Below are 25,043 nucleotides of genomic sequence, written 5' to 3' on the forward strand. Positions count from 1 at the left end.
TTCCACAAGATAAACTGATTAATTGAACAGATTAATTCAATTCCAAATATTAATTTTCTAATGGCAATGTTATTTTTATGTTGAACTCTTTTTACCCAAAGTAAAAACTGGAAATTGCAAAATGTAAAAACAAAAAGAGACAAACTCCTTCTTAAGAAACAGTAGTATTTATATTGTAACTTACACTTCAGGTTCAATATTGGAAAGTCTTCTTTAAGTGTAATCAAGTATCACACAGCTGAAAAAGTACATGCAAACCTTTCAGTTGCAAGGGGGGGGCGGGGGAATAGCCAGTTTTCTCAGACATTTTCTTTGTTTCTTTAAGAAACAACCATCAGATTGGTCTTCACTGTATGGAAACTTCCCTAAACTCAAATGGATCAGATACACACAGAGCCGGTCCGAGAAACTATTTCTAACTCAGTGTAATTTCCATAATAAATGAAAGAATGGCTCCTTTTATTGTCTACATTTTCTAACAAATGGGATCTGAAACGTTGTCTCATCCACAAACTTTTAAATTTCACAAGCAAGAAATGGTTACAATACGACTTATCACAATTCAAAGAAGCCAATTATGTCATAGCACATATCTAGCCTGCATTCAATGCCCAAACTATGTTTCACTGGGTCTTGTACTAACATTTAAAACAGACCACCCATTCCTGGCCCTGTCTTTAAATAAATAAATAAATAAATAAATATTTAATATTGGAAGACTGGTAGATGTTCTTTACATCCCTTATATTTGTTAATTTACAGCCATATATGCATGTCTATTATTTATTGGCAAAGAAAGCCAGAAACCTAGTTCATTTATATTCTGAGGCCTCTGTGAATCCTATCACCAGCACTGGCTCAGTTGTCCCTAGTGAGTATACTTTCCTTGCCTTTATACTTTGCAGAGTCCTGTTAGTGCACAGGGAATTCCATCTTGAACTAATGAACAAGACTGATTATTTGAGACAGCAAGCAACAGGGATACACACATTTCCATCCCTGGCATTTGTAAGTTATTTTGGGAGCCTTTTTGGCTAAAGGGTAAGGTATAAATCAGGGGTAGACAATCTTTTTGAGCCGGGGGCCGGGTTGCTGTCCCTCAGACAACTGGGGGGCCGAAGCCAAATAAATAAATAAATAAACAATTAAAAAAAAATTAAATAAATAAATAAACTGGGACAAATGTAGGACAACATTTTCAATTGGTGGACACTTTTTTTAAAAAAGTGCAGGACATGCAAAAAAATTTGCTGATTTTTAAAAAAATGTTAATATAAATGCATGTTTCTGAGGCGTCTATAGACAATTGCCCCCCTTGCCCCTGCGCACGAGAGGCCAAAGGCCCCAGCGGCAATCGGCAGCAGGACCGGGCTGGGGCCGGTCCCAAGGCCTCGCTGGGCCGCATCCGGCCCGCGGGCCGCAGGTTGCCTACCCCTGGTATAAATACTCTGAAGAAATAAATGAGAAATTCTAGTTTTCGCACAAACCTATTCTACCAAAGTTCTCACTGTTCTGAATGCTCCTTATTCTATTCTAAGAATGTTCTATCTATATGGTGTGCCTAGACCTGCAAAATCTACCGGAAATTAATCTACAATTTAATCAACAAATTTTCTCTCATATGAATGCAGTTCAGCCCACAGCAGCTGGCCCTTGACGTAGCCAAATCCACAAAAAGTGCTTCTCTCCCATGCTTAAAGGAATCCCTGCAGCCTACAGGCCATAGGGAGATAAAGTGGTTCTTCTATGTAGCTGGGTGAAGGATACAGTGAATCCTGCTAGTCTTATGTTAAAGCATAGCTAAACAAAGAGATTTGTAAATCTGGCAAAATAACTACACAGTTTTCAGAGATATATGAGATGGCACCTATAGTCTAATCAAAGCTGGAACTATTCAGTTGAAAATCAAGAGATTCACAAAGGGCAAAATGGCTTAGAGAATATGCATTGTTTAACCAAACTCAGCCAATGTAAATAAAGGATTGACTATTATTCAATTAAAGTTTAATGCATATGTATTAGAGCACCTTATCCCAGGGAACTCCTTTGAAAATTTTACAAAGAAATCTAGAAAACTGCATTGCAACTATACCTACTGATGGATAACTGTTATATCTTTTAGCCCCATTTGGGCATTCTCTACTTAGGTTGAATAAACTCACTTAATCTTTGTTATTAACCTGACAGTTATTAATCCAGTAAATCTTACCCTTTTGCTCTCTTGCAAGCTGATCAGCTTGGTCCCAAATTTCAGTGGCATATAGGAAATTGGAAGTAACCTGGACATAACTGGCTGCCATCTGGTGTATCCTCTGTGGAATAGTCACTGAAGAAGTGCTACCTGAAGGGTTGGTTGACCCTGAAGAGTAATTTCCTGAATTTCCTGGAGATAACTTCGGAGAGACTGGAGATGGCATGCTGACAGGTTTGCTAATAATTAAAAAGACACATCTTGGCTAGCTACAATTGTTATATAATACGAAAACTTCATATTAACATTAACTGCAGACCGACTATATAAATAATAAATTCTAATGGCACCATCATCTGTTGGGAAAAGCAGTGGACCCAATTCAGCACAAAAGATGTTTGCAGCCAGGATGCTGGATATATAGTTAAATATCCATAAAGCATCCTTTTGCACGTAAAGTGGGGCAGAGGGCCCTTTTAGTGAGCTTGTGATCTGGAAATTTGACCATGCACAGGTCAACATACCTCATGTTATTCAATGGCAGCAGCATGAATGCACACACACTGAAGTGAGTGCACTCATGTTGCTGCCACTGAATAATATGGGGCACAATTGTTTACATTTTTTTTAGCATCTGCAGAGAAAGACAGAAGAACTGAACCCCTGCCAATATGGAGAGCCCATTGCACAAGACATGATGCACAAGGTGCTGAATATTCCTGATCAATGCATGTTGTTAGTTTGGGGTGACACTGATTCTCAACTGTGCAAGATGTTACTTCAAACATGCAGTGACTCCTGTAAGTGCTATAAATGATGCAATACTTTTAGCATATAATATAATCTTGCAAATTATATATTAGTGCTCTTAAAAATTTGTAGGACAGTAACCTGAGCAACACTGTATCAAAAACTTGGCCAATATATTAATTACTCAAGGGAAAATATAAATTCTATAATAATAATTTTAAAAATGAACAAAATCAAACCAATCTTCAGTTCAAGTCTGAATCTTTAAAACCCAAAGAACATGGATTGATGAAGATAATGAAAGAATGTAAGAGAATAATATAGAAGATCTCTACTTTTCTGGTGCTTCAAATCCATAATCTGATCTCTGATGTCTTAAATCATGCCCCCATGCAAAAGATATAATCATGTGTTAATTACCGTATATACTCGTCTATAAGTCTAAAAACATATGCCCAAAAAATTGATCCCAAAATCCCAGGTCAATTTATTTACAGGTCAGTATGGTAAAGTGATAGCAGCTCTTTCAGATTTCCCTGTGTAGTGGGAAGAGTCCCTCTCCTGCTGTCCGGCACTATCAGGGTGAAGGCTGAAACCAATGTTGAAACAAACACTGAAGCAAAAAGCTTCAATGAGAGTCTCTCTTGCTGTATGCAAACATACACACACTGAAGGAGCTTCCAAGTTTTGCCCTCGACTTATCCTGATTTTGGCCCTCAAACCTGCCCTTGACTTATATATGAGATCAACTTATAGGAGGGTATATATGGTAAGTGCTCACTAATAATAATAATAATAATAATAATAATAATAATAATAATAATAATAATAATAATCTTAATTAAATGCTTACCTTCCCATGCCAGGTGATGGGGCTTGAGAATTATTATAGGAATTCTGTTTAGAGAAACATTAATAACACATTTTACAATAAACATTGACTGAATATAAATTATAAACTGTACAATTAAAATGGGAAATACAAGGGTGTTGTTGTTTTTAGAAAATGCAGCACTACTGACAGTTTGAACAATGATGGTACCTGAATCCATACAAAATTGAAGCAATAATTATCAGCTATGACTATTTGCAAGAATAACTGCATGATTAAGTAGTGACAATTGAATGAGAATTTCCTTGTACTTTCAAAATGTTAATATAAATATATTGTCAAGAACAACAAATTGGCCATCTGGAGTGACATGGCATTGAGTCTACATAATTTCTATACCTTTCACATTGGAGATCAGAAGACAAGGGACATAATGGAAAACATGTAAGAAATCAATAGGAGATAATTCACAATTATCTCCTTTGAAATAGAATGCAGGACCCGGAACAATGGATGCAAGCTACAGGAAAAGAGATTCCACCTGAACATTAGGAGGAACTTCCTGACAGTAAGGGCTGTTCGACAGTGGAATGCACTCCCTCGGAGGGTGATAGAGTCTCCTTCCTTGGAGGTCTTTAAACAGAGGCTGGATGGCCATCTGTCAGGGATGCTTTGAATTGGATTTCCTGCATGGCAGGGGGTTGGTCTGGATGGCCCTAGTGGTCTCTTCCAACTCTATGATTCTATGATTCTATGATTCTATGATAATGGCTTACATACTTCATATGGTTAAATAATTTTCACTAGTAAGAACTAGTAGATGAGAAACTGGGAAGAGATTGTTATTACACAGAATCGTAGAATCATAGAATCGTTCAGTTGGAAGACACCACAAGGGCCATCCAGTTCAACCCCCTGCTATGCAGGAACTTTCAAAGCATCCCCGACAGATGGCCAAAAACCTCTAAGGAAGGAGACTCCACCACACTCCGAGGAAGGAGTGTGTTCCACTGTCGAACAACCCTTACTGTCAGCAAGTTCCTGCTAATTTGAAGTAGAATTTTTTTTCCTGCAGCTTTCATCCATTGTTCCGGGTCCTGTTCTCTGGAGCAGCAGAAAACAAGCTTGCTCCCTCCTCAATGTGACATCCCTTCAAGTATTTAACCAGGGCTATCATATCACCTCTTAACCTTCTCTTTCCCAGGCTAAACATCCCCAGCTCCCTAAGTTGTTCCTCATAGGGCATGGTTTCCAGACCCTTCACCATTTTAGTCACCCTCCTTTGGACACATTCCAGTTTCTCAACATCCTTTTTGAATTGTAGTGCCCAAAACTGGACATAGTATTCCAGGTGGGGCCTGACTAAAGCAGAATAGAGTGGCACTATTACTTCCCTTGATCTAGATACTATACTTCTATTGATGCAGCCTAAAATTGCATTGGCCTTTCTAGCTGTCGTATCGCACTGTTGACTCATGTTCAACTTGTGGTCTACTTAAACTCCTAGATCCCTTTCACACCTAGTGCTTTATAACACTAGGGGGCAAACAGGATTTAAATGAGAATTAAACTAGAGAAAACCAGGAAATGTTGTGTGACAAACATCAGGCATTTCCTGGTTTTCTCTAGATTAACTCTCATTTAAACCCTGTTTGCCTCCTAGTGTGATAAAGCAGCTAGTCTCGTTAAGCCAGGTTTTCGCCATCCTATACCTATGCATTTCATTTTTCCGCCCTAAGTGCAATACCTTGCATTTCCCTGTGTTCAATATCATTTTGTTAGCTTTGGCCCAGCTATCCAGTTTATTTAGGTTGTTTTGAATTTTGATCCTATCCTCAGGGGTGTTAGCTATTCCTCCTAATTTGGTGTCATCTGCAAATTTGATAAGTATGCCCCCAATTCTGTCATCCAGGTCATTGATAAAGATATTGAATAACACTGGGCCCAGGACAGAGCCCTGTGGGACCCCACTGGTCACTTCCCTCCAGGCTGAAAAAGAGCCATTGTTGAGCACCCTTTAGGTTCGGCTAGTCAACCAGTTACAAATCCATGTAACAGTTGCCTTGTCTAGCCCACATTTTACAAGGTTGTTTGCAAGAATGTCATGGGAAACTTTGTCAAAGGTCTTACTGAAATCAAGATATATTATATCCACAGCATTCCCTTCATCTATCAAGCTGGTAATTTTATCAAAGAAAGAGATCAGATTTGTCTGGCATGACTTCTTTCTCTGAAACCCGTGTTGACTTTTTGTGATTGTGGCATTGCTTTCTAGATGTTCACAGACTCTCTTTTTAATGATCTGCTCCAGAATCTTTCCTGGTATAGATGTCAGACTAACTGGACAATAATTGTTTGGATCCTCTTTTTTTCCCTTTTTGAAGATGGGAACAACCTTTGCCCTCCTTCAGTCTGCTGGGACTTCTCCTCTTCTACAGGAGTTTTCAAAGATTATTGCCAATGGCGACAATATGACATTTGCCAGTTCTTTTAATACCCTTGGATGTAGTTCATCTGGTCCTGGAGACTTAAATTCATTTAGATTAACAAGGTATTCCTCTACTATCTCTTTACTTATTCTGTACTGAAATTCCCGCAATCTGTCCTCTGCTTCATTATCCTCAGGTTGCGCACCCTTTGCCTTTTCTGAGAAGACTGAGGCAAAGGTGTTGAGTAATTTTGCCTTTTCTCTGTTCCCTGTTAGCATTTTGCCATCTTCTCCACACAGTGGCCCTACCATTTCATTCTTCTTCATTTTGCTGTGGACATAATCCAAAACAGCCCTTTTTATTGTTCTTAACCTCTCTAGCAAGCCTGAGTTCATTTTGCCCTTTAGCTTTTCTGACTTTACGCCTACACATGCTCGCAATTTGACTGAATTCCTTTTTTGTCATTTCCCTCTTTTTCCATTTCTATGTAAAGTCATTTCTGACTTATGGCAACCCTAAGGCAAACCTATCATGGGATTGTTCACAAGGGGTTTGCCTTTTCCTTCTTCTGAGGCTGAGACAGTGTGACTTGTCCAAGGTCACCCAGTGGGTTTCCATGTGCGAATGTAGATGTGAATCCTGGTATCAAGACATAGTCCAATGCCCAAATGCTGGCTCTCCAGGGGTGATTATTAACCCATAACTGAACTACACTGATCAGCACACTCCATTCATTTAGAGATGTTTCAAGCATTAAACGACATTATTTATGAAACATATGGAAGTCCTGATGCAGATATTGATGTGAGATAAACAATAAATTGCTTGGCAGAGTATAATTCCATGGAAGAAAGTCTTCTTAAGTGCCAATGGGAATATCTGATCAGTACAATATTGTGACTTAGAAATTAATACCATTGTTAGCAGGGATGCGCTTGTTTAATTTATTTGTTCTTGCAGGTGAGAGCAAATAATTTAAACCAAGTTCTCCTCACTGCAAGAACACCGTTGAAAACTGTGAAGTTGTTGACTTTCTCACAGGGAGAGCTTCAAAGTGCCCTCCTCCAACTGGCGTCCCCCAGCACATGTGCTGGGGGGGTCTCTGGAGAACCCTTGTGAGATCCTGGAGGATGCCTGTGTCATTGTGCACCCGACATAGCTGTTGATGGGTGATCCTCTTCACATGGCTGCTCACTCACTGTCTTCTCACCGCCTTTCATCATGGCTGTGCTGGTGGGCTTGGGGTGGGAGGAGGTAGCTGAGTAAGACTCATCTTTCATCGACTGTGATAACTATCAGTGGGCAATCCTCCTTCTCTCAGCTATCATCTTGCCAGCCACCATGTGGCTATGCTACTGTGGAGTGTGATGGGGTGTAGATAATGGCCAAAGGGCAGTCCTTCTAGCTGGGCTGCTTTCACAGCTGCCTCCTCCCTCTGGCTCTCTGTGGCAACTACTGGTGAGAGGACATTGCTAGCTAACAGGAATTAACCAGTGGTGATTCTCCTTAGTCATTTGTCTCCATCCCTCCTGCTGGCCACTACATGGCCATGTCAAGCGGTGACAGGTAAGTCTGGGCTGGAGGGAGTGTAGTGTATTTGAAGATGGGAGGCAGGGAAGTCCCATTGTCCCTAATGGTGTTGGGGATGCATGCATGTGTTGCCACTGGGGACAACGGAACCTGAGCATCTGTGGATTTTGGTATCCATTGGGGGAAGGACACATCCCCCATGGATACCAATTCAAGGTTTAATTTAATTTAAGATTGTAAGCCTGAGGGCAGGGAACCGTCTAACTAAAAAGATTGCATGTACAGCGCTGTGTAAATTTACAGCACTTCATAAATAAAGGTTAATAATAATAATAATAAAGGAGCTTCATTTTCACACACATACACACTCCTTCAAATATTATTTTCATCCTTCACTTTTAGTAATTCAAAAGATAAGAAACCAGAGCAGAAAAATGTGGAATACAGGCCAGTAGAGAAGGAACTATATATACCAGCCAGAAATAATAACACTTGGAGCCTCTTGTACAAAGTTAAAGATCTACAATTTCAAGGCAATTTCTTTAAAAAAAACACACACTTAAACTTTTTACCTTCAAATGTTCAGTTAGTGTCTTGGAATATTTTAATGCACTCTCCTTCTTCAACTTGAAAAGTCTTAAGTATAACAGGGACTGGCATCTAAGACTATATAAAAGGAGAAAAAAACCATTGTTGCCATACAATCTTATAAATAACAGACCAAGAAATAACATCATTGTCTCTGGCAAATAGGCAAAGTGCTTCCACTGGGATCCTAAAATAGGTAAGAGTAATAGTAATCATGGTTAACTTCAATGAAGATTAAAGTAATCCTTAATCACTGTTTCACAAAATTCAGATACTGAAACTTACAAGCCAAGTAAATTTGCACTTTGACCAGGACCCACAGGTGAACTTCTACTCCTGCTTCCAGTAGAGTCAGAAGAGTACCCCTTCCACTCTATAGACACTCATCCCCCAAACTAGCTCTGAAGACTGGGAAACACTCCAGGGATGTACATAGCTGTGTTGGCCATTTAGCAAATTCAAACAAAAATCCACCAAACAGTGATATCTTTACTGGCCAACCGAAATGCACAATATACTTGTTGCAAGCTTTCGGTGTGGGGAGGGTATCTTTTTCAAGGGGGCTGCTCCTCCTTCTGGCCATGTAGGCAGAGGCCTACAAAGAGACCGGTGGCCTCAAAGGAGACAGAGAGTAGTCCTTGTTGAGATGCAAATGGATTGTAAATTTCCTGGACTTTGAAAATCTCCCACGTGGCCAGAAGGAGGAGGAGACAGCCTGCAAAAGATGCCCTTCCCATACCATCTTAACTAAGAACAGAAACAACAGAATGCAGGCATCTTACTAACATCTCTAATTTTATTCCTGTTTGGTTTGTAACCACTTGCCTGAAGATGCCAGTGGAGCTTCGAAAGCTTACAACAAGCATATTGTGCATTTTGGTTAGCCAATAAAGGTATCGCTGTTTGGTGGATTTTTGTTTGAATTCTCTAGGGATGTGTTTGACTTTTGGTGGGGCTGTAGGGACTAAGAAAACCTCTAAACTGGATTTTAAATGGATGGTCAGTGTAGCTATGGTATAGCTGGTTATCTTTTGTTGTTTAAATCTTCTTTTATCGGAGGTGATAAAATTAATAATTTGGGAAGCCTTTCTGACTATAATATCATTCAGTCCAAATTAAAGGTTATGCCTGTTGGAACTAATACTCCAGCTCAGTTGTTTGTCAATTGACAATTTTGGTCCAAAACACAGTGCAGAAATAATCCAGTTTTATACTGCTTTAACTGTCCTGGCTCACTGCTAGGGAATCCTAGGAATTCTAGTTTATTGTGGCTCTGAGAGAGCAGTAGAATTATCTCACAAAAGGACAGGTTGCTTACCTGTAACAGTATTTCTTCAAGTGGTCATCTGCGAATACATACAAATGGGTTTCACTGCGCCTGCGCAGTGATGCTCGGAACCTACTGGAATCACTGGGCAAAGTTTACTTTGCAACATAAAGAAACTTTTTGGCGGTAACTCCGCCCACCCATTATAAAGCCCCTGCCTTCCCGCTCTTTTCCCCAGTTCCGCAATTTTTCCGCCAAGCAGGCGATGGAAAGAGCCAATAAGAGCAGGACACTGAGGGGATGGACGGGTGGGATTTGTATGTATTCGCAGATGACCACTCGAAGAAATACTGTTACAGGTAAGCAACCTGTCCTTCTTCTTCGTGGTCTCTGCGAATCATACAAATGGGTTTAGACTGACAAGCTTAGGTAAGCGGCGGAGGGAGTGTGCTGAAACCAAAGCTATGGTAAACCAAGGGTATATTTATTGCAACAATAAACACCTTGAACCATAAAAAGAGTCAGTCTCTTTGTTCATGCACAAACTCAACATAGCAATAACATTGCAAAACCTGAGAAGGGAATCAAAGGTCATGCAAGACCAGTCCCATTGAAATTGTGCAAATCAACTTTCAACAGAATGTAAAACAGTGGCATTATGTACATAATGCTGAAAACACAAACCATCAGTAGTGCAATCAATGCAACCCTGAAACCAACACAGCCCTCCCAAAAGCTGCGTCTCGGATGGCTCTGGTGTCCAGCCTATAGTGCTTTATAAAAGTCAATGGCTGGGACCAGACAGCAGCCTTACAGACATCCTCCAAGGGAATGCCCGACAGGAATGCAGAGGATGCTGACACTGCTCTCGTGGAGTGGGACCGAACCCTGCCAGGGAGAGGTTTGCCCAGTAGTTCATAGCAGAGATGGATGGTACCAGCCACCCATTTGGAGAACCTCTGCGCAGACACGGGCAACCCCTTCTTCGGTTCCGAGTAGCATTGGAAAAGTCTCTCGGAACGACTGGAGGCAGCAGTTCTGTCCAGGTAAAACGCCAGCGCTCTCCTGACATCAAGAGAGTGCAGGCTTCGCTCCGCATCCGAAGTCGGATTGGAAGCGAGGGTAGGCAACACAATGTCCTGGCACATGTGGAAAGCAGACACAACCTTAGGCAAGAAAGTAATGTCTGTCCGAAGGACCACCTTGTCCTCGTGAAACCTCAGGAAGGGCTGGTCCCTCCGCAAAGCACAGAGTTCGCCCGCACGGCGGGCAGAGGTGATGGCCACAAGAAAAGCGGTTTTCCAAGTCAGTAGTCTCAAGTCCGCTGTGGCCATCGGTTCAAAGGGCTTGGATTGGAGCACGGCCAGCACCGCCTCCAAGCTCCAAGCCGGCGCTGGTACCAACACAGGAGGGTGCAGGTTGGCACATCCCTTCAGGAACCCCTTCACCAGGGGGTCCCTAAAAAAGGAAGCCCTACCCTCAAATTGGTACCTGGAACAAATGGCAGAGAGGTAGCACTTGATGGATGTGAGGCACAAGCCCTCATCCAACAGTGCCATCAAAAACTCCAGCACCACTGGAGTGAAAACTTGAGCAGGAGACAAGCCCTTTCGATCAAGGAAGAGGCTAAACCTCCTCCACTTCAGGGCATAGGACCGCTGGGTGGATGGCTTCTGTGCAGCCAGGATCACCGTCCTCACCGCGTCTGGCAGTGAGGCTAGAGCTGGATTCTCCAGGCCACAAGCGGCAGGCTCTCGATGTCCGGGTGCAGAATCCGGCCGTCCTGGATCGACAGCAGGTCCAGGTGGAAGTCGAGGCGTATGAAGCATCTCCTGGAGAGGTGGAGAAGGGATGCGAACCAAGGCTGTCTCGGCCACCACGGGGTGATCAGGATGGCATGCGACCGGTCCGTTGTCATCTTGAACACCACCCTGATGATGAGAGGGAAGGGAGGAAAGGCGTAGAGCAGCTCTCCCGTCCAAAGGAAGGAGAACGCGTCTCCGAGGGATCCGTCCATTCGCTTCCTGGAGCAGAACTGGGGACAGTGGCTGTTCCATTCGGTCGCGAAGAGGTCGATCCGGGGGGTTCCCCACCGCTCGAACAGGTTGCTGACCATCTTGGGATGGAGCCTCCATTTGTGGCACATCGACGGAGATCTGCTGAGGCGATCTGCCAATTCGTTGTCCTCTCTGGGAAGGTGAATAGCCTGGAGGAGAACTTGTCTCTGGATGCACCAGTCCCAGATGCGGAGAGTGAGGTCAAGCAGTCTTGGATCTGGTGCCTCCATGTTTGTTGATGTAATACATCACCGTGGTGTTGTCTGTCCTTAGGAGGACCACCTTGCCTGCGACGGCAGCTTCGAAAGCCCTCAGCGACTTCTCGACAGCCAGCATCTCCAGGGCATTGATGTGGAGAAGCTCGTCTTGGGAGGACCATTTGCCCATGACGACCAAGTCAAGGAGGTGGGCGCCCCAGCCTTCCAGGGAAGCATCGGTTGTCAGAGTCAGCTGGGGCTGAGGCTGGTGGAAGGGCATCCCAGTGCACACGTTGCGACAGTCCAGCCACCATCTCAGGGAAGCGGCTACCGGTCTTGGTACCGTGAGCCACTTGGATGGGGGGTCCTCCATCGGGGAGAAGACCGAGAGGAACCAGGACTGAAGAGGTCGAAGGCAAAGCCTTGCCCACGGCATGACAAACGTTGTCGAAGCCATGTGGCCCAGGGCGACCTGGACGTCCCTGGCCCTCACCCTTCTGTGTGAGATGCAAGGCCTGAGCGATGCTGTCAGCGCCTGGAAACGGTCTGGAGGGAGAAAGGCGGAGCATCTTTCGGAGTTGAGGATGGCCCCGATGAACTTGGCCTGTCTGGTCGGTGTGAAGTGGGACTTTTCCCGGTTGACGACCAGTCCAAGGGAGTCCAAAAGGTGCAAGGCGAATGAAACTGCCTCCTGCAGCTCTCGCTGGGATTTGGCGGCAAGCAGCCAGTCGTCCAGGTACGGGAAGACTATGAAGCCTCTCTGGTGAAGGTATGCCACAACCGGTGCCAAGCACTTTGTGAAGACTCTCGGTGCCGTGGCAAGGCCGAAAGGAAGCACGTTGTAGTGGTACGCGGTGGAGCCGACGGCGAAGGCGAGGAATCTCCGGTGGGACTCCCGAATCCCGATGTGGAAGTAGGCATCCTTCAGGTCGACGGTTGCGAACCACAGGCCCTGGTGGAGCAGAGGCAGAATGGAAGCCAAGGTTACCATTCGAAAGCGACAGTATTCCAGGAACAAGTTCAATTGTCTCAAGTCCAGGATGGGCCTGATGCCCCCATCTGCCTTCGGTACTGTAAAGTACCTGGAGAAAAAGGCCCTGGAGGATTGTTCCGGCAGCAAGGGGGAAATTGCCCCCTTATCCAGCAAAGTGCGCACTTCGTCGAGAAGGGTGTCCGAGGGTTGAGTGGACATGAAGGCTCCGGTTGGAGGGAGCTCTTGGAACTCGAGGGCATAACCCCTACGGACGATGTTAAGTACCCATGAGTCCGATGTTATAGAGGCCCAGGTGTTAGCAAAGGGCCTTAGAATGTCCAAAAAGAAGAAGGAAGAAGGGGAGACGAAGCGCACTGTGTCCCTTCAGGCTCTCTTCTTCCCCGGTCGGTATCCTGCCGGCGAGCCTTGCGGTACCAAGGCGGGAAATTACGACGGCCAGAGGAGGAGGAAGACTGTGAGGGGTAGCGGCGTCTCTGGGAGCCCTGCTGCTGAGATTGCCGATCCTGTGGGAAGGTCCCCTGAGACTGACCATGCGGTGGCTACGGACGGTGCCTCTTTCTGAAGGGCGAGACGGAAGCCGATGACATCCCGTGCTTCTTCGCCGCCGCCTTCATTCTGAACTTGCGGTTCAGACACTCGTCGGTGTCGGTGTGGAAGAGGCCGCTACCGTCCAGAGGCATGTCCTCGATGGCTGACTTGACGTTGGCGTTGAGGTCTGACCCCCTCAGCCACGCATGTCGGCGCAGAGCCATCGATGCCGCCATGGCCCGTCCCACACAGTCAGCCACATTTCTGGAGGCGGTGATGAGCCAGCTCCCGATCGAGTGGGCCTCATCGCGGATCTCGACCAAGCGACATTGGACCTCATCTGGGACGTCGGGAACAACTGGCGAGATCCCCTCCATCAAGGCCTGGATGTAGGCCCCCATGCAGGCGTTGCAATTTATGGCCTTGACAATGAGGGCAGTCAATGAATAGGCCTTCTTAGCAAGGCTGTCGATCTTTTTGGCCTCCCGGTCTGCTGGGGAGGTCGCTTGCTTCGGCACGAAGATCTGCTGAGCCCCCTCCACAATCGCCGAGTTCTGCTTGGGGTGGTCGGTCAACCAAGAGCAACTCGGCGGGGAGATCCGGTACAGTGTCTTGATCTTCCGAAAGGACGCGGTGAGCGAAGCTGGCGCATCCCACAACCTCTGGACGATGGATTGCAGAGACGGCAACATTGGGATGCAGGGTGGTGTGGGGACTCGGCCAAGGACATGCGCTCCACAGGGTCGCAAGCCTCCTCCTCAGGAGGGGAAAGCTCGATGTCCAGGGCTCGACACATCTTAATGATGTGCTCGCTGAACGAGCGCACATCATCAGTTGGGGACGAAGGACCCAGATGATGCATCCCTTGAGGAGACGGCGGGTTGGAGGGGCCCTCGTCCTCATTGGACGGCACCCGCGATGGCAGCAAGGGCTCTTGGTTGGAGTCGGAGTCCGAGATCAAAGGGATGTCCAGGACCCTGACTCGGGTTGAACAGCGAGCCGGAATCTGAGGGACCACAGGCTCTGCAGGAGGGCGACAAGGTGCCGACGTCGAAGCCACCACATGCGAGGAGGTAGGTTTGTCTCCCTGGGAGGCCACCGGGCGCAGGTTCAGCCTGGTAAATCCCCTGAAGGCAATCTCCCTTGGCACTGACATGCAGTACCTCTGGGTCTCGGTGTCAAAGAACATGTCAGTGTCCGGCTCCCGTGGCTCATCCATGTGTCCGGTTCCATTGGTTCATCCACCTCCGACTGGGGGGAAGGAGGAGACAACACTCTCCGAGGGGAGGCAGGCGCATCATCATCGACGCGGGTGAAGTCTTCCGCTGCCGGTAGCGATGAGGCGGGGTCATCCAGGCACGAAGGGGCTGGTGCCGAGGCCTTCTTTGAAGGGGAGCGTTGCTTATGAGAAGCGCGCTCCTTCGCCTTGGGCGGGCGCTCCGACCCAGTGTGGTCCTTGGTGGATTTGGACCTTTTGGGTGCGGATCCCTCAGCCGTCTCCTTGTGGTGCCTCTTTTTGGAGGATCGCAGCGTCTCGGCCTGATCTTCGGGAGGGAAGAAGGGGTTGTCCGGCAGGTCGTGCAGGACGACAGCTCCCTTGGAGTGGGGCTTGGTCGGCTTAGCCTTCTCCACCGGTGCGGCCTTCCCCGAAGACGATGCCCCCGTCTCGGACAGCTTGGAGGCGTGTCGAGATGCCTTCGATGACGCCTTGGAGGACGGAGGCGAAGCGAGCCAGACCTCCACCTCCGTGCGCTCCTTCGCACGCGAGCCCTCCGGGGACGGCTTCCTCCCGGATCTCTCCTTGGGCTCAGGACCCTCAGTCCCCGAGGTTTTCTGGGGGCGCTTGGAGGGTTCGTCGGTGGCACTGGGTCTCGGGGGACCACGAGCCACATCGGAGGTGGTGGAAGACTGTGTCCCGGCCGGGACAGACACCACACTGGACACGCTGGCCCGGGATGACGAAGCAGGCGGCGCAGCCAAAGGGGCCGATGACGGGCGGGAGCCCCCGTCCTGAACCTTGCCCAAGGCAATAGCTGAAGTCAGCCGGGACTCACGGTTTTTCCGGGCCTGGGATGACAGGGACTTGCAGAGCGGGCAAGCCCTGGCATCATGGTCCTTGCCCAAGCAAAGGAGGCAGGAGGAATGCGGGTCTTGGAAGGGCACCTTGCCCCCGCAAACATCGCACTTCTTGAATGGTGCGGGCATGATTCCGAAGTCGTCAAAGCCAGAGGAAAATCCAACGAGGTCAACAGTCTGAAAGTCCGAAGTTACCAGGGGCGGGAGACAAAGAATGGTCAAAAGACGGTCCGAGGTCAAGTGAGAGTGATTCCAAACAAGCTAAGGAGCGAGCGAAGTTCCCTGAAGCAGCTAGCGCGGCGGAAAAAAGGAACTGGGGAAAAGAGCGGGAAGGCAGGGGCTTTATAACGGGTGGGCGGAGTTACCGCCAAAAAGTTTCTATATGTTGCAAAGTAAACTTTGCCCAGTGATTCCAGTAGGTTCTGAGCAGCACTGCGCAGGCGCAGTGAAACCCATTTGTATGATTCGCAGAGACCACGAAGAAGAACTACAGTTTCCAGAATTCCTTAGCATTGAGCTAGGGCAGTTATAGTGGCCTCAAACTGGATTATTTCTGCAGTGTGTTTTGGACCCAAGTTTCTGTCCAGAAGCTACTAGATATTTAGACATGTTAGTTTCTTGGGATATTAACTATTGATTGCAATTGAATATTAATTCTCTCAGAGCACTGTAAATATCTGTTTGTAGACCCTTACTATGGTGAGCCATACACGCTCTCTCCAACTCACTGTAAAAAAAACCCGCAGCTGCCCTGCATGGCCATTTATTTTATTTTATTTTATTTTATTTTGTGATGAGCAGACAGTATCTGAGAAGCATCTACCTATGTCCCCATAGCCAAGCATGAAATGATTACAGCAGATCAGTGTTGATTGTCATCATTTTGCACCTGGATATGCGGGAGTAGATAGACACTTCTCTAATACGCCTCACAGAATGCTGGGCACCGTCTGCATTGCTAGAAGAAGGTTTTTTTTTTTAAATTTGGATAGACAGGTATCTCTTAAAAGTTACACATTTTACCTTAATATACTTAAGATGACTGTTCTGCCATGGATATTTTTATGTTCTTTGAGTTATTTCATTGTATATTCCTCAGGTTTCATTTCAGAAAATTAATGCAGGCTGAGTCTCCCTTGTCTGAAATGTTTGGGACCTGTGGTAATTTGAATTTCAGAATTTTTTGGACTTTGGGGTACCTATATTTGCATATATGCACATAATGAGTTATCTTTCAGATGAGACTCAAGTTGAGACACAAAGGCGGGTTACAGACCGCCAAAAAATACGTATTCCATACGTATTAGGGTTAGGAAGGGGCGGTGCTTCCGCACCCCCCTAACCCTAGTACGTATGGAATACGTACGAAATGGCAGCGCCCTGTTCATATGGGCGCCGCCATCTTTACGTCTTGGACGCATAGCGTCCAGATGTGTCGCGGCGCCTATGACGTCACGAATGCACCAGCGGCGCCTCGCGATGTCATAGAGGCGCCGCAAGAAGGAGCTCCATTTTGGAGCTCCTTTTTTGCTCCGCGCGGGAGCCGCGCGGTGTGGCTGCTACGGCTCCCTCACGGAGCAAGCGGTGGCAGCGGCAGACCGCCGCAAAGTGGCGGTCTGTAACCCGCCAAAATTCACTTTAAGTTTCATATACACCTTAAGCACATAGCTTGAATGTTTTATACAATATTTTAAAATAATTTTGCAGGAAACAAACTTGGTGTATATTGAACAATTGGAAAGCAAAAGTGTCACTGTCTTAGCCACCCATGAAAAAAGTTTTGGTTAAATATTTTGGATTTCAGAATTCTGGAAAAGGGAGACTCAATCTGTACTGTACTTAAGAAATTAATATGTGGATCCTCACCATGTCGTTTCTCGCTCACCATGCCTCCCATGAGGTAGCAGCAGTCCGAGAGTATTTGCTGTCTTGCCTTATCTAAAGGGGCTGAGTGTTCAGTAGGAACAGCTGGTGCAGCTCCAAGTGAGCTATATCTATGCTGAGCCCCTCCCAAACACTCTTGCCTTGTTGATATCTAAGGGGGAGGCATAACACTAGACTAAACAGTAAACTATGTTTCATTTTTACTGCCAACTCTTTTAAAAAAGAAGTTTATATAGGTAAATTATGCCATTAGCTATTTTATTCTTTCTTGCTAATTAAACTGTGTATATTTACCAAAGTACTGCTAGCCTTTTATCTGCAGCAGTTGCATCTGGTGCAGAGTAATTCTTCAGTTTCATAGTGTACCTGTAACAACAACAAATTAGTAAGCAACTGATTTGTCCAAACTACCAGTTCGTATTCATTTTCCTTTTGTGAAAAGTCTTGTGATGCCTTTTAGGTTTTGACTATATATTGTTTAAACTGAAAATCTTGCTGTTAGCCCCAAGAAAAAGCATATGGAGAACATTTCTGACCAATATGCTTCTTAAGGCATTTTTAGTAAGAGCACATTACCAAAACATACCTCTGGAATTGACTAGTGCTTTTTAAAATATGACTGTTAAGATGACTTTAAAAAACAAACAAACTAAGTTACTCAAATCCAAACAAGATATTACTGTAATCACGCTTCTTCTAAGAATGGGACATCAGTGTTCTAATAACCACATTTCTTGCTTGCCCTGCATCACTTACTTGATCAACTCCACAGTTTCAGAATACATAGGGAATGGGGACTTTGATTCCTGAGCATTTTTCTCCAATGCATTCCCACACTCAATGAATGACACCACAGCATCAAGGTAGTACACAGCTTTCTCAAACCTATCAGACTGGAAAAGAAAAAAACCTTTTATATCCAACTCGAGATTAAATGGGAAGTTGACTCAATGACTCAAGTCAAGAGAAACAGCCTTGAAAGCAACATCACCCCTTACCAATGCATCAGCATTATGCTTCAACTTCTTTGCTTCTTGTAAGTAGTGATCTGCTGAATATGTTCTGAAACATAAAATGGAAACAACACTTACATTAATGCAAGGGTGAGGAATGAATACCACAAGTCCCATGCAGCCCCCTCACCCATAGTTTTTTAGTCTACCCTGAACTGTTTTAGGTTTGGACCATTATCCAGAATTTACCTGAAACAGTCCAGGGAATCAAAGAGATAGCACAATTGCCCCCCAAATCCCCCCTTGGTGTGCTTTGATTTTTTTTAAATTAAAAATCCAAATGAAACATAACAGGGGAATCTGCAAGGTATTGCAGGAAACCAACACATTCCCTGGCAGTTGCCACCTCTCTATTGATGAATTAAATTAAATATGCACAATTGGTATAGGACAGAATTATCTCTTAAAATAGCTGAGATGTGTTTCAGCTATGATAAAATGATGTCATACTACAGTCAGCTTTCCATATCCACAGATTCTACATCCATGGATTTAACCATCTATGGCTTCAAAATATTCCAAAAAACCAAATTCCAAAAAGCAAAGCTAAATTTTACCATTTTATATATGAGACAACATTTTACTATGGCGGGATACAGACGGCCAATTTGGGGCGGGCTGCAACCACCCCTTTGCGCCACGTATTGGGGCTAGGGGAGCCACAGCGGCAGCCCAAAGGCCCCAATACGGCACTTTTCGGGACCAGGGAGGAGCGGCAAAATGCCGCTCCTCCTTGGTCCTGAAAAGGGGAGTCCTTGGGGCTTCATGCCCCAGGACACTCTGGGAGCCGCAGCTAGGGGAGAAAGGGGCCACTCGGCCCCTTTCCCCCTAGCACCATTCCCGTGGCAATCTAGTTGCCACAGAAACGAGGTGCCCTCTGGGAAGGAACTCCGAAACAGAGATCCTTCTGGTGCTGCTGAAAGGGCACAAGTGCCCTGCAGCGGTGCCAGTACGTGATAGCTGCGCAGTGCTGTTTGGATGCAACGCGGCCGTCATGTCAAAATGGTGGCACCCATGTAGACAGGGCACCGCCATTTTGATGTCCAGGCGACGTACTAGGGTTAGGGAGTGTCTAAAAAGGACGCTCCCGGGCAATCCTAGTACGTCGCCAGGACGTACTAAAAGGCCCATCTGTACAGGGTATATGCCACAGTATATAATGTGACTTAAGGAACCACGGATGAACAGGTTACTCACCTGTAACTGTAGTTCTTTGGGTGGTCATCTGTGCCATCACACAATTGGGTATTGCGCCTGCACAGAGATTCCATTTGGAAGCTGAAAAGCTGAGCAAATTGGCAGGAACCCCGCCCACTCCTATGTACTGGTGGCGCAGTGGTTAAATGCCTGTACTGCAGCCATTCACTTGAAACCACAAGGTTGCGAGTTCAAGACCAGCAAAAGGGCCCAAGCTCGACTCAGGCTTGCATCCTTCTGAGGTCGCTAAAATGAGTACCCAGACTGTTGGGGGCAAATTAGCTTACTTGCTAATTAGCTTACTTGCTGTTCACTGCTATGATCTTTGGAATAGCGGTATATAAATAAAACAAATTAATTTATTATTACTACTGATTGGAGAGGACCCGTCAATTTGCTCAGCTTTTCAGTTTCCAAATGGAGTCTCTGCACAATACCCAATTGTGTGAGGCACAGAGACCACGAAGAATAGAATTAGGTATCCACTTGGGGAGGGAGGGGCAGGGAGTGCAGCCCACACCGAGTGACAACTCAGAAGAGTGATGACACCTGGTTGAGCCTTCTCCTGCACCCATCACTGCTGCCACATCGTAGTAGTACGATGTGGAGGCCAGGCAGCCAGCTGGACACACACACCCCTACCTAGCTGCTGCCATGGCATCCTACTCATGAGTAGGAGAACACAGTGGCACTGAGGGACAGAGCCAGCCCCTCTCCAACTTGCTGCCACCATGTCATCCTACTCATGAGTAGGACAACACAACAGCACTGAGGGTGAGGGCCAGCACACCGACCCCTGAAGCCCCTCCAGCCTCTACTGGGTGGCACCTGGGGCAGGGACACAACGGTTTGGAGCCAAACTCCAGCAGATATCAAGGGCCCACTGTAACATATTAGCATGTATTCAAGATAACAATTCCTCCTTAATGCCAAAAATAGTGTATTTTGATAACAATAAGAACTCTTTTCAGGGAAGGTGGGCAGATTTAGAGAACCACAAAAGTTCTCACTTTTTAAAACAAATGAAGAGAACACTATGCTGTGTTTTTCCTGACCACTGTATCTCCCTTCAGGAGACGAGCACACAGGTACTCCGTCCAAGACAGAGCTTCTTGTCTTTGCTCCTAAGCCCACCCTTCAACACTCCTTTTCTGTCTCTGTGGATAACATTTCTATTCAACCAGTCCAGCAAGCCCACAGTCTTGGTTTTATCTTTGACTCTTCTCTGTCGTGTATCCCTCAGATCCAGACCACAGCCAAGGCTTGTAGATTCTTTTTGTACAATATTGCCAAAATCCGACCATATCTCTCCGCCTCTACTGCCAAGATCCTGGTCCATGCCCTAGTGATCTCACAACTGGATTACTGTAACATCCTTCTGGCTGGGCTTCCTCTTTCTCACCTCCGTCCTTTAATCTCTGTCCAGCATTCAACTGCACGCATTATCACTTCCACCCACCGCTCTGACCACATCTCTCCTGTGTTGGCATCCCTTCACAGGCTCCTTCTCCCTTTCCGCATTCAGTATAAGCTCCTGCTGTCCGCCCTCCATGGACTGGCCCCTCCTTACTTATCAGACCTTCTTTCTCCTCGCCTTCCCACTCGGGCCCTTCATTCTGGTAGTCAAGGGTTCCTATCTCAGCCCAGGATTTCCTCTGTCCCATCCCGGATTCGCCCCTTTTCACTTGCTGCCACTCACTCCTGGAACCTTCTTCCCCCACAAGCAAGAGCCATCACTTATTTAACTAGCTTCAAAACGGAGTTGAAAACCATCCTGTTCAGAGAAGCCTTCCCAGGCATTGCATAATTGTCGCTTACTATCTGATGTTCTTTTGTTGCCTGTTTATCGAACCATTTCCTGTATTGCTATGTATTGTATATGTATTATCCTACTTGAGAGTATGTATTTTCCCTGGATGAAGATTAACCTTCCATTTTGAAGCCAAGCCCTCCCTCCAGTCCATCTGCCTTGGTCCAGGCCTCGGAGGTAGAGAGGAACTGCTGGACCTCTTACCCTTTTCCGCCACCGCTCCCTTCTCCTTCTGTGTCATGTCTTTTTAGATTGTAAGCCCGAGGGCAGGGAACCGTCTAACTAAAAAGATTGCTTGTACAGCGCTGTGTAAATTTACAGCGCTTCATAAATAAAGGTTAATAATAATAATGTTCATATCAGAAAAATTAAAGAAGAGTAAAATGGACTACACGGAGAGGTTCATATAAATGTCAGCAGAAATATGTGCCAGTGTCATAGACCAATTACTTAGTTTCCATCTTTATTCTCACCTGTCATCAAACACTAGCTTTGCTCTCCGAGACTTTGAACTATCCGCAGTTGTGGCTGAGGCAGAAGGGCAGTTTGAAGAATTATTTAAAGCCTTTTCCTTGAAAGAAAACAATTCTTGATTACTTAAAGCAACAATTCTTAGCAAACAAATGCTCACTGTGCTTGAATTCAGTTTTTGAGCTTAGGCTGTATAAATGCAACACAGATGTGTATTCATGATTCATATTGCATGATTACCACTCATACAGTTTAACCTACACAGTTGCTGCCATACTGACAACTACATATTCAAAATACAGAGCAGGGTAGATCTTTAATTACAGAGCATGTGTTACAGTTACATGTACTTAGTTAATACTTAAATAGGCATCTGTTAATACTTCTAACTAAGGAGCTCTGTCAGATTTCCACTGACAATGCTGTTTCAACCTATGCTGCAGTGCTACAGAATGAGGATCAAATTACAGCCAGATCCCCAAGCAGAGGTAGAATATTGCCATTATTCAAATACACAGCACACAACCAAAGACATTTTACTTTCCAAATTCAACGCAATCATTTTTTTTTCATTATTTTCCCAATAACATTCTCTAGGCACTTGTATTTTTCTCTCCCTCTGCCAATTGTAGGAGCCACCATGGTGTTGTGGTTTGAACATTGGACTATGACTCTGGAGACTAGGGTCTGAATCCACACTTGGCTATAGAAACACACTGGGAGATCTTAGGCAAGTCACATGCTCTCAGACTCAGAGAGAGGCACTGACAAAACCCCTTCTGAACAAAACTTGCCAAGAAAACCCTGTGATAGATTTGCCTTAAGAATCGCCACAAGCTGGAAAAAATGTGAAAGTACACAACAACAACAACAACAACAACAACAACAACAACAACTTTCAATTCTCCTGTTTCCCTCATTTGAAAGAGACTGTAACATGAACGAAAGTGCACCACTCTAATACAGAGATGTGATTTGCCAATAACTCTGGGGTTTTATTACCTTTCTTCATCCCACGTGTGGCTCCTTTCTTAGCAGAATGGAATACAGAGTTTGTTTTCTATTCAATTTCTTGCCCTGCCCCCCAAGTAATGAAATATTGCTTAAGGGCTCTCCATCTAACACAGTCCTAGAAGGCTTTGCAAAACAGATAAACCATATTCCACTTTAAACTTCAGTGGTAGGTAAAGATTTCAACCCTGAAACTCAGACAACTAGAGAGATGTATTCACAGAAACGTTACAAGATTACGCACATCATGAGAATTATTAAAACCCAGCAGAACTACAGGGGCATGCTAATTTTGTTGTTGCTATGTACCTTCAAGTCATTAAAAAGTGTCCAGACATGACTCAGTGTAGGCTTAGACAAATGAATACCACCCCCTGCCCCCATATATCAAAACCAACTTGTGTCATGTGTACACCCGCCCCCCAAAAGGCACTGCTCTGGCTAACTCTACTTGGATCATAAAAATCCAAGATTCTGAGAAGCTGAAGCTTGAGAAGCTGAAGCTTATTTCTTAAATAGTCAGTTACTTGTTTACTTCCTAAGATCCTCCCACTGTCCTAGTTTCTACACAGTTTTGCCTCAGGCATAAATAACTTTTATTTCTTCCTTTCCAATTCACTTCCCAGTAATACTTTCCGATTAATAAAAAACTGCCCACTGATGAACAAATACTTCTGCAATTCAGAGTAACTATTTCTATCTTTGACCTCACAGAGTTACTACAGTCTAACACAATTGTGTTGTCCACTTTAACTTATATCCATGTTTGCAAAAATTCCATTAGTCTTGATTTCAATAATATAATTTTAATTTATTAACTGCAATAATCTGTGGAATCATATACTCCCACAATTCAATTAAGCAGGAAAACTCAATGCTGTTAACTTGTTGATGTTGTTGTCGTGCGCCTTCAAGTAGTTTCCAACTTATGGCGAACCTGTAACAGGTGTTTTTTATTTTTGCAAGATTTGTTCAGAGGGTGTTTACTTTTGCCTTCCTCTGAGGCTGAGAGAGTGTGACTTGCCCAAGATCATCCCAGTGGGTTTGCGTGGTAGAGAGGGAATTTGAACCCCAGCCTCCAGAGTCACAGTCCAATGCTCAGACCACTACATCACACTGGCTCTCAACTTACAGCCTTATTTTAAAAAATTCATCACATGAGTGAGGCCACAACTACTGGCTTAAACCCCAGCACTATACATTTCAGGTTGCCTCATCCTTTGACATCTTTGCATGTACAGTAGCATCAATGGATTTGGAACCCTAATGGTACTGGGCTCCACAATGCATGGGTGTATTTGTGTGTACAGCTATACAGACAAATTCTTTCTTCCTGAAGACAAGTGTGATGTATTCACAGACAATAAGGGGTGTAGGGCAAACTGATATATACAACAACAGGTCTGAAATTAATTAGTGTGGTCCAGCTTTCACACTTTACTCAACAAATCGGCATTTTTTAAAAGGCTTATATGTGTGGCTTCATAAAAATGACAACAAAGGACTAAAAATTACAAGGACTGGAGTGAGCCTCTTTTCTGCTTCTGCAGAGCCTACAATATGAACCAATGGATTCAGATTACAAGAAAAGAAATTCCACCTAAGCATTAGGGGAAACTCCTTTACTATAAAAGCTGATCCACCATGGAATAGGCTGCTTCAGAAGGTGGTGAACTTCCTTTCCTTATAGGTCTTTAAACCGATGTTGTTCTAGTTATATATCCCTGCATGACAGGGGGTTGGACTTTGCAGTCCCTTCCAATTCTGATTCTAAGGAAAAATCATTACCATATATAATCGACTGTAAGTCAAGAAAATTATGCTCACGAACTGACCCTAAAATCCTGGGTCAACTTATATATGAGTCAATACGGTAATGCTGCTTAGAAAGGTCCTGAAAGAACTATCACACCACTCTCCCAGCCTCAGCAGTGATTTCTGACAGAGCTGCCGAGGCAGTGTGTGTGTACGTATAAAAGAGGCAAGTTTCTTTACGATGGGATGGTAAAAGCTTCTCTCCCATCCTCCTCCCCCTTTCTCTGCACCTCTGCCTACAGAACACCCCACTTTCCCTCACTTCCCTTCCCTTCTCAATGGAGTGGTAAAAGCTTCTCCTTCAGCACCAGGGAAGTGGTGTTAGGTGGTTGGGAGAGATCCAAAGACAGAGAAGGTGGGAAGGAAGTGGTGTTTTCCTTTATATCCTTTGTTACTGCCCCTA

At 45.2% G+C, this 25,043-nt stretch overlaps 1 protein-coding gene across 6 annotated transcripts in view; it reads right to left on the reverse strand.

Moving 5' to 3' along the window:
* AFF4 (ALF transcription elongation factor 4) overlaps positions 1-25,043 on the reverse strand; it is an 89,923-nt gene that overhangs the window by 6,211 nt on the left and 58,669 nt on the right. For all 6 annotated transcript variants that reach the window (XM_089530956.1, XM_089530934.1, XM_089530923.1 and 3 more), the window contains 7 exons: positions 21,817-21,914; positions 18,322-18,385; positions 18,080-18,216; positions 17,618-17,689; positions 8,305-8,398; positions 3,795-3,838; positions 2,210-2,430 (listed from right to left, as the gene is read on the reverse strand). In XM_089530956.1, the coding sequence (XP_089387082.1) occupies positions 2,210-2,430; positions 3,795-3,838; positions 8,305-8,398; positions 17,618-17,689; positions 18,080-18,216; positions 18,322-18,385; positions 21,817-21,914 (730 nt within the window). The remainder of the gene's footprint in view (positions 1-2,209; positions 2,431-3,794; positions 3,839-8,304; positions 8,399-17,617; positions 17,690-18,079; positions 18,217-18,321; positions 18,386-21,816; positions 21,915-25,043) is intronic.

This window comes from Sceloporus occidentalis, unplaced genomic scaffold (assembly GCF_023333645.1).
Source record: "Sceloporus occidentalis isolate IW3139 unplaced genomic scaffold, rSceOcc1.0.p SCAF_1, whole genome shotgun sequence".
Classification (NCBI taxonomy): Eukaryota; Metazoa; Chordata; class Lepidosauria; order Squamata; family Phrynosomatidae; genus Sceloporus; species Sceloporus occidentalis.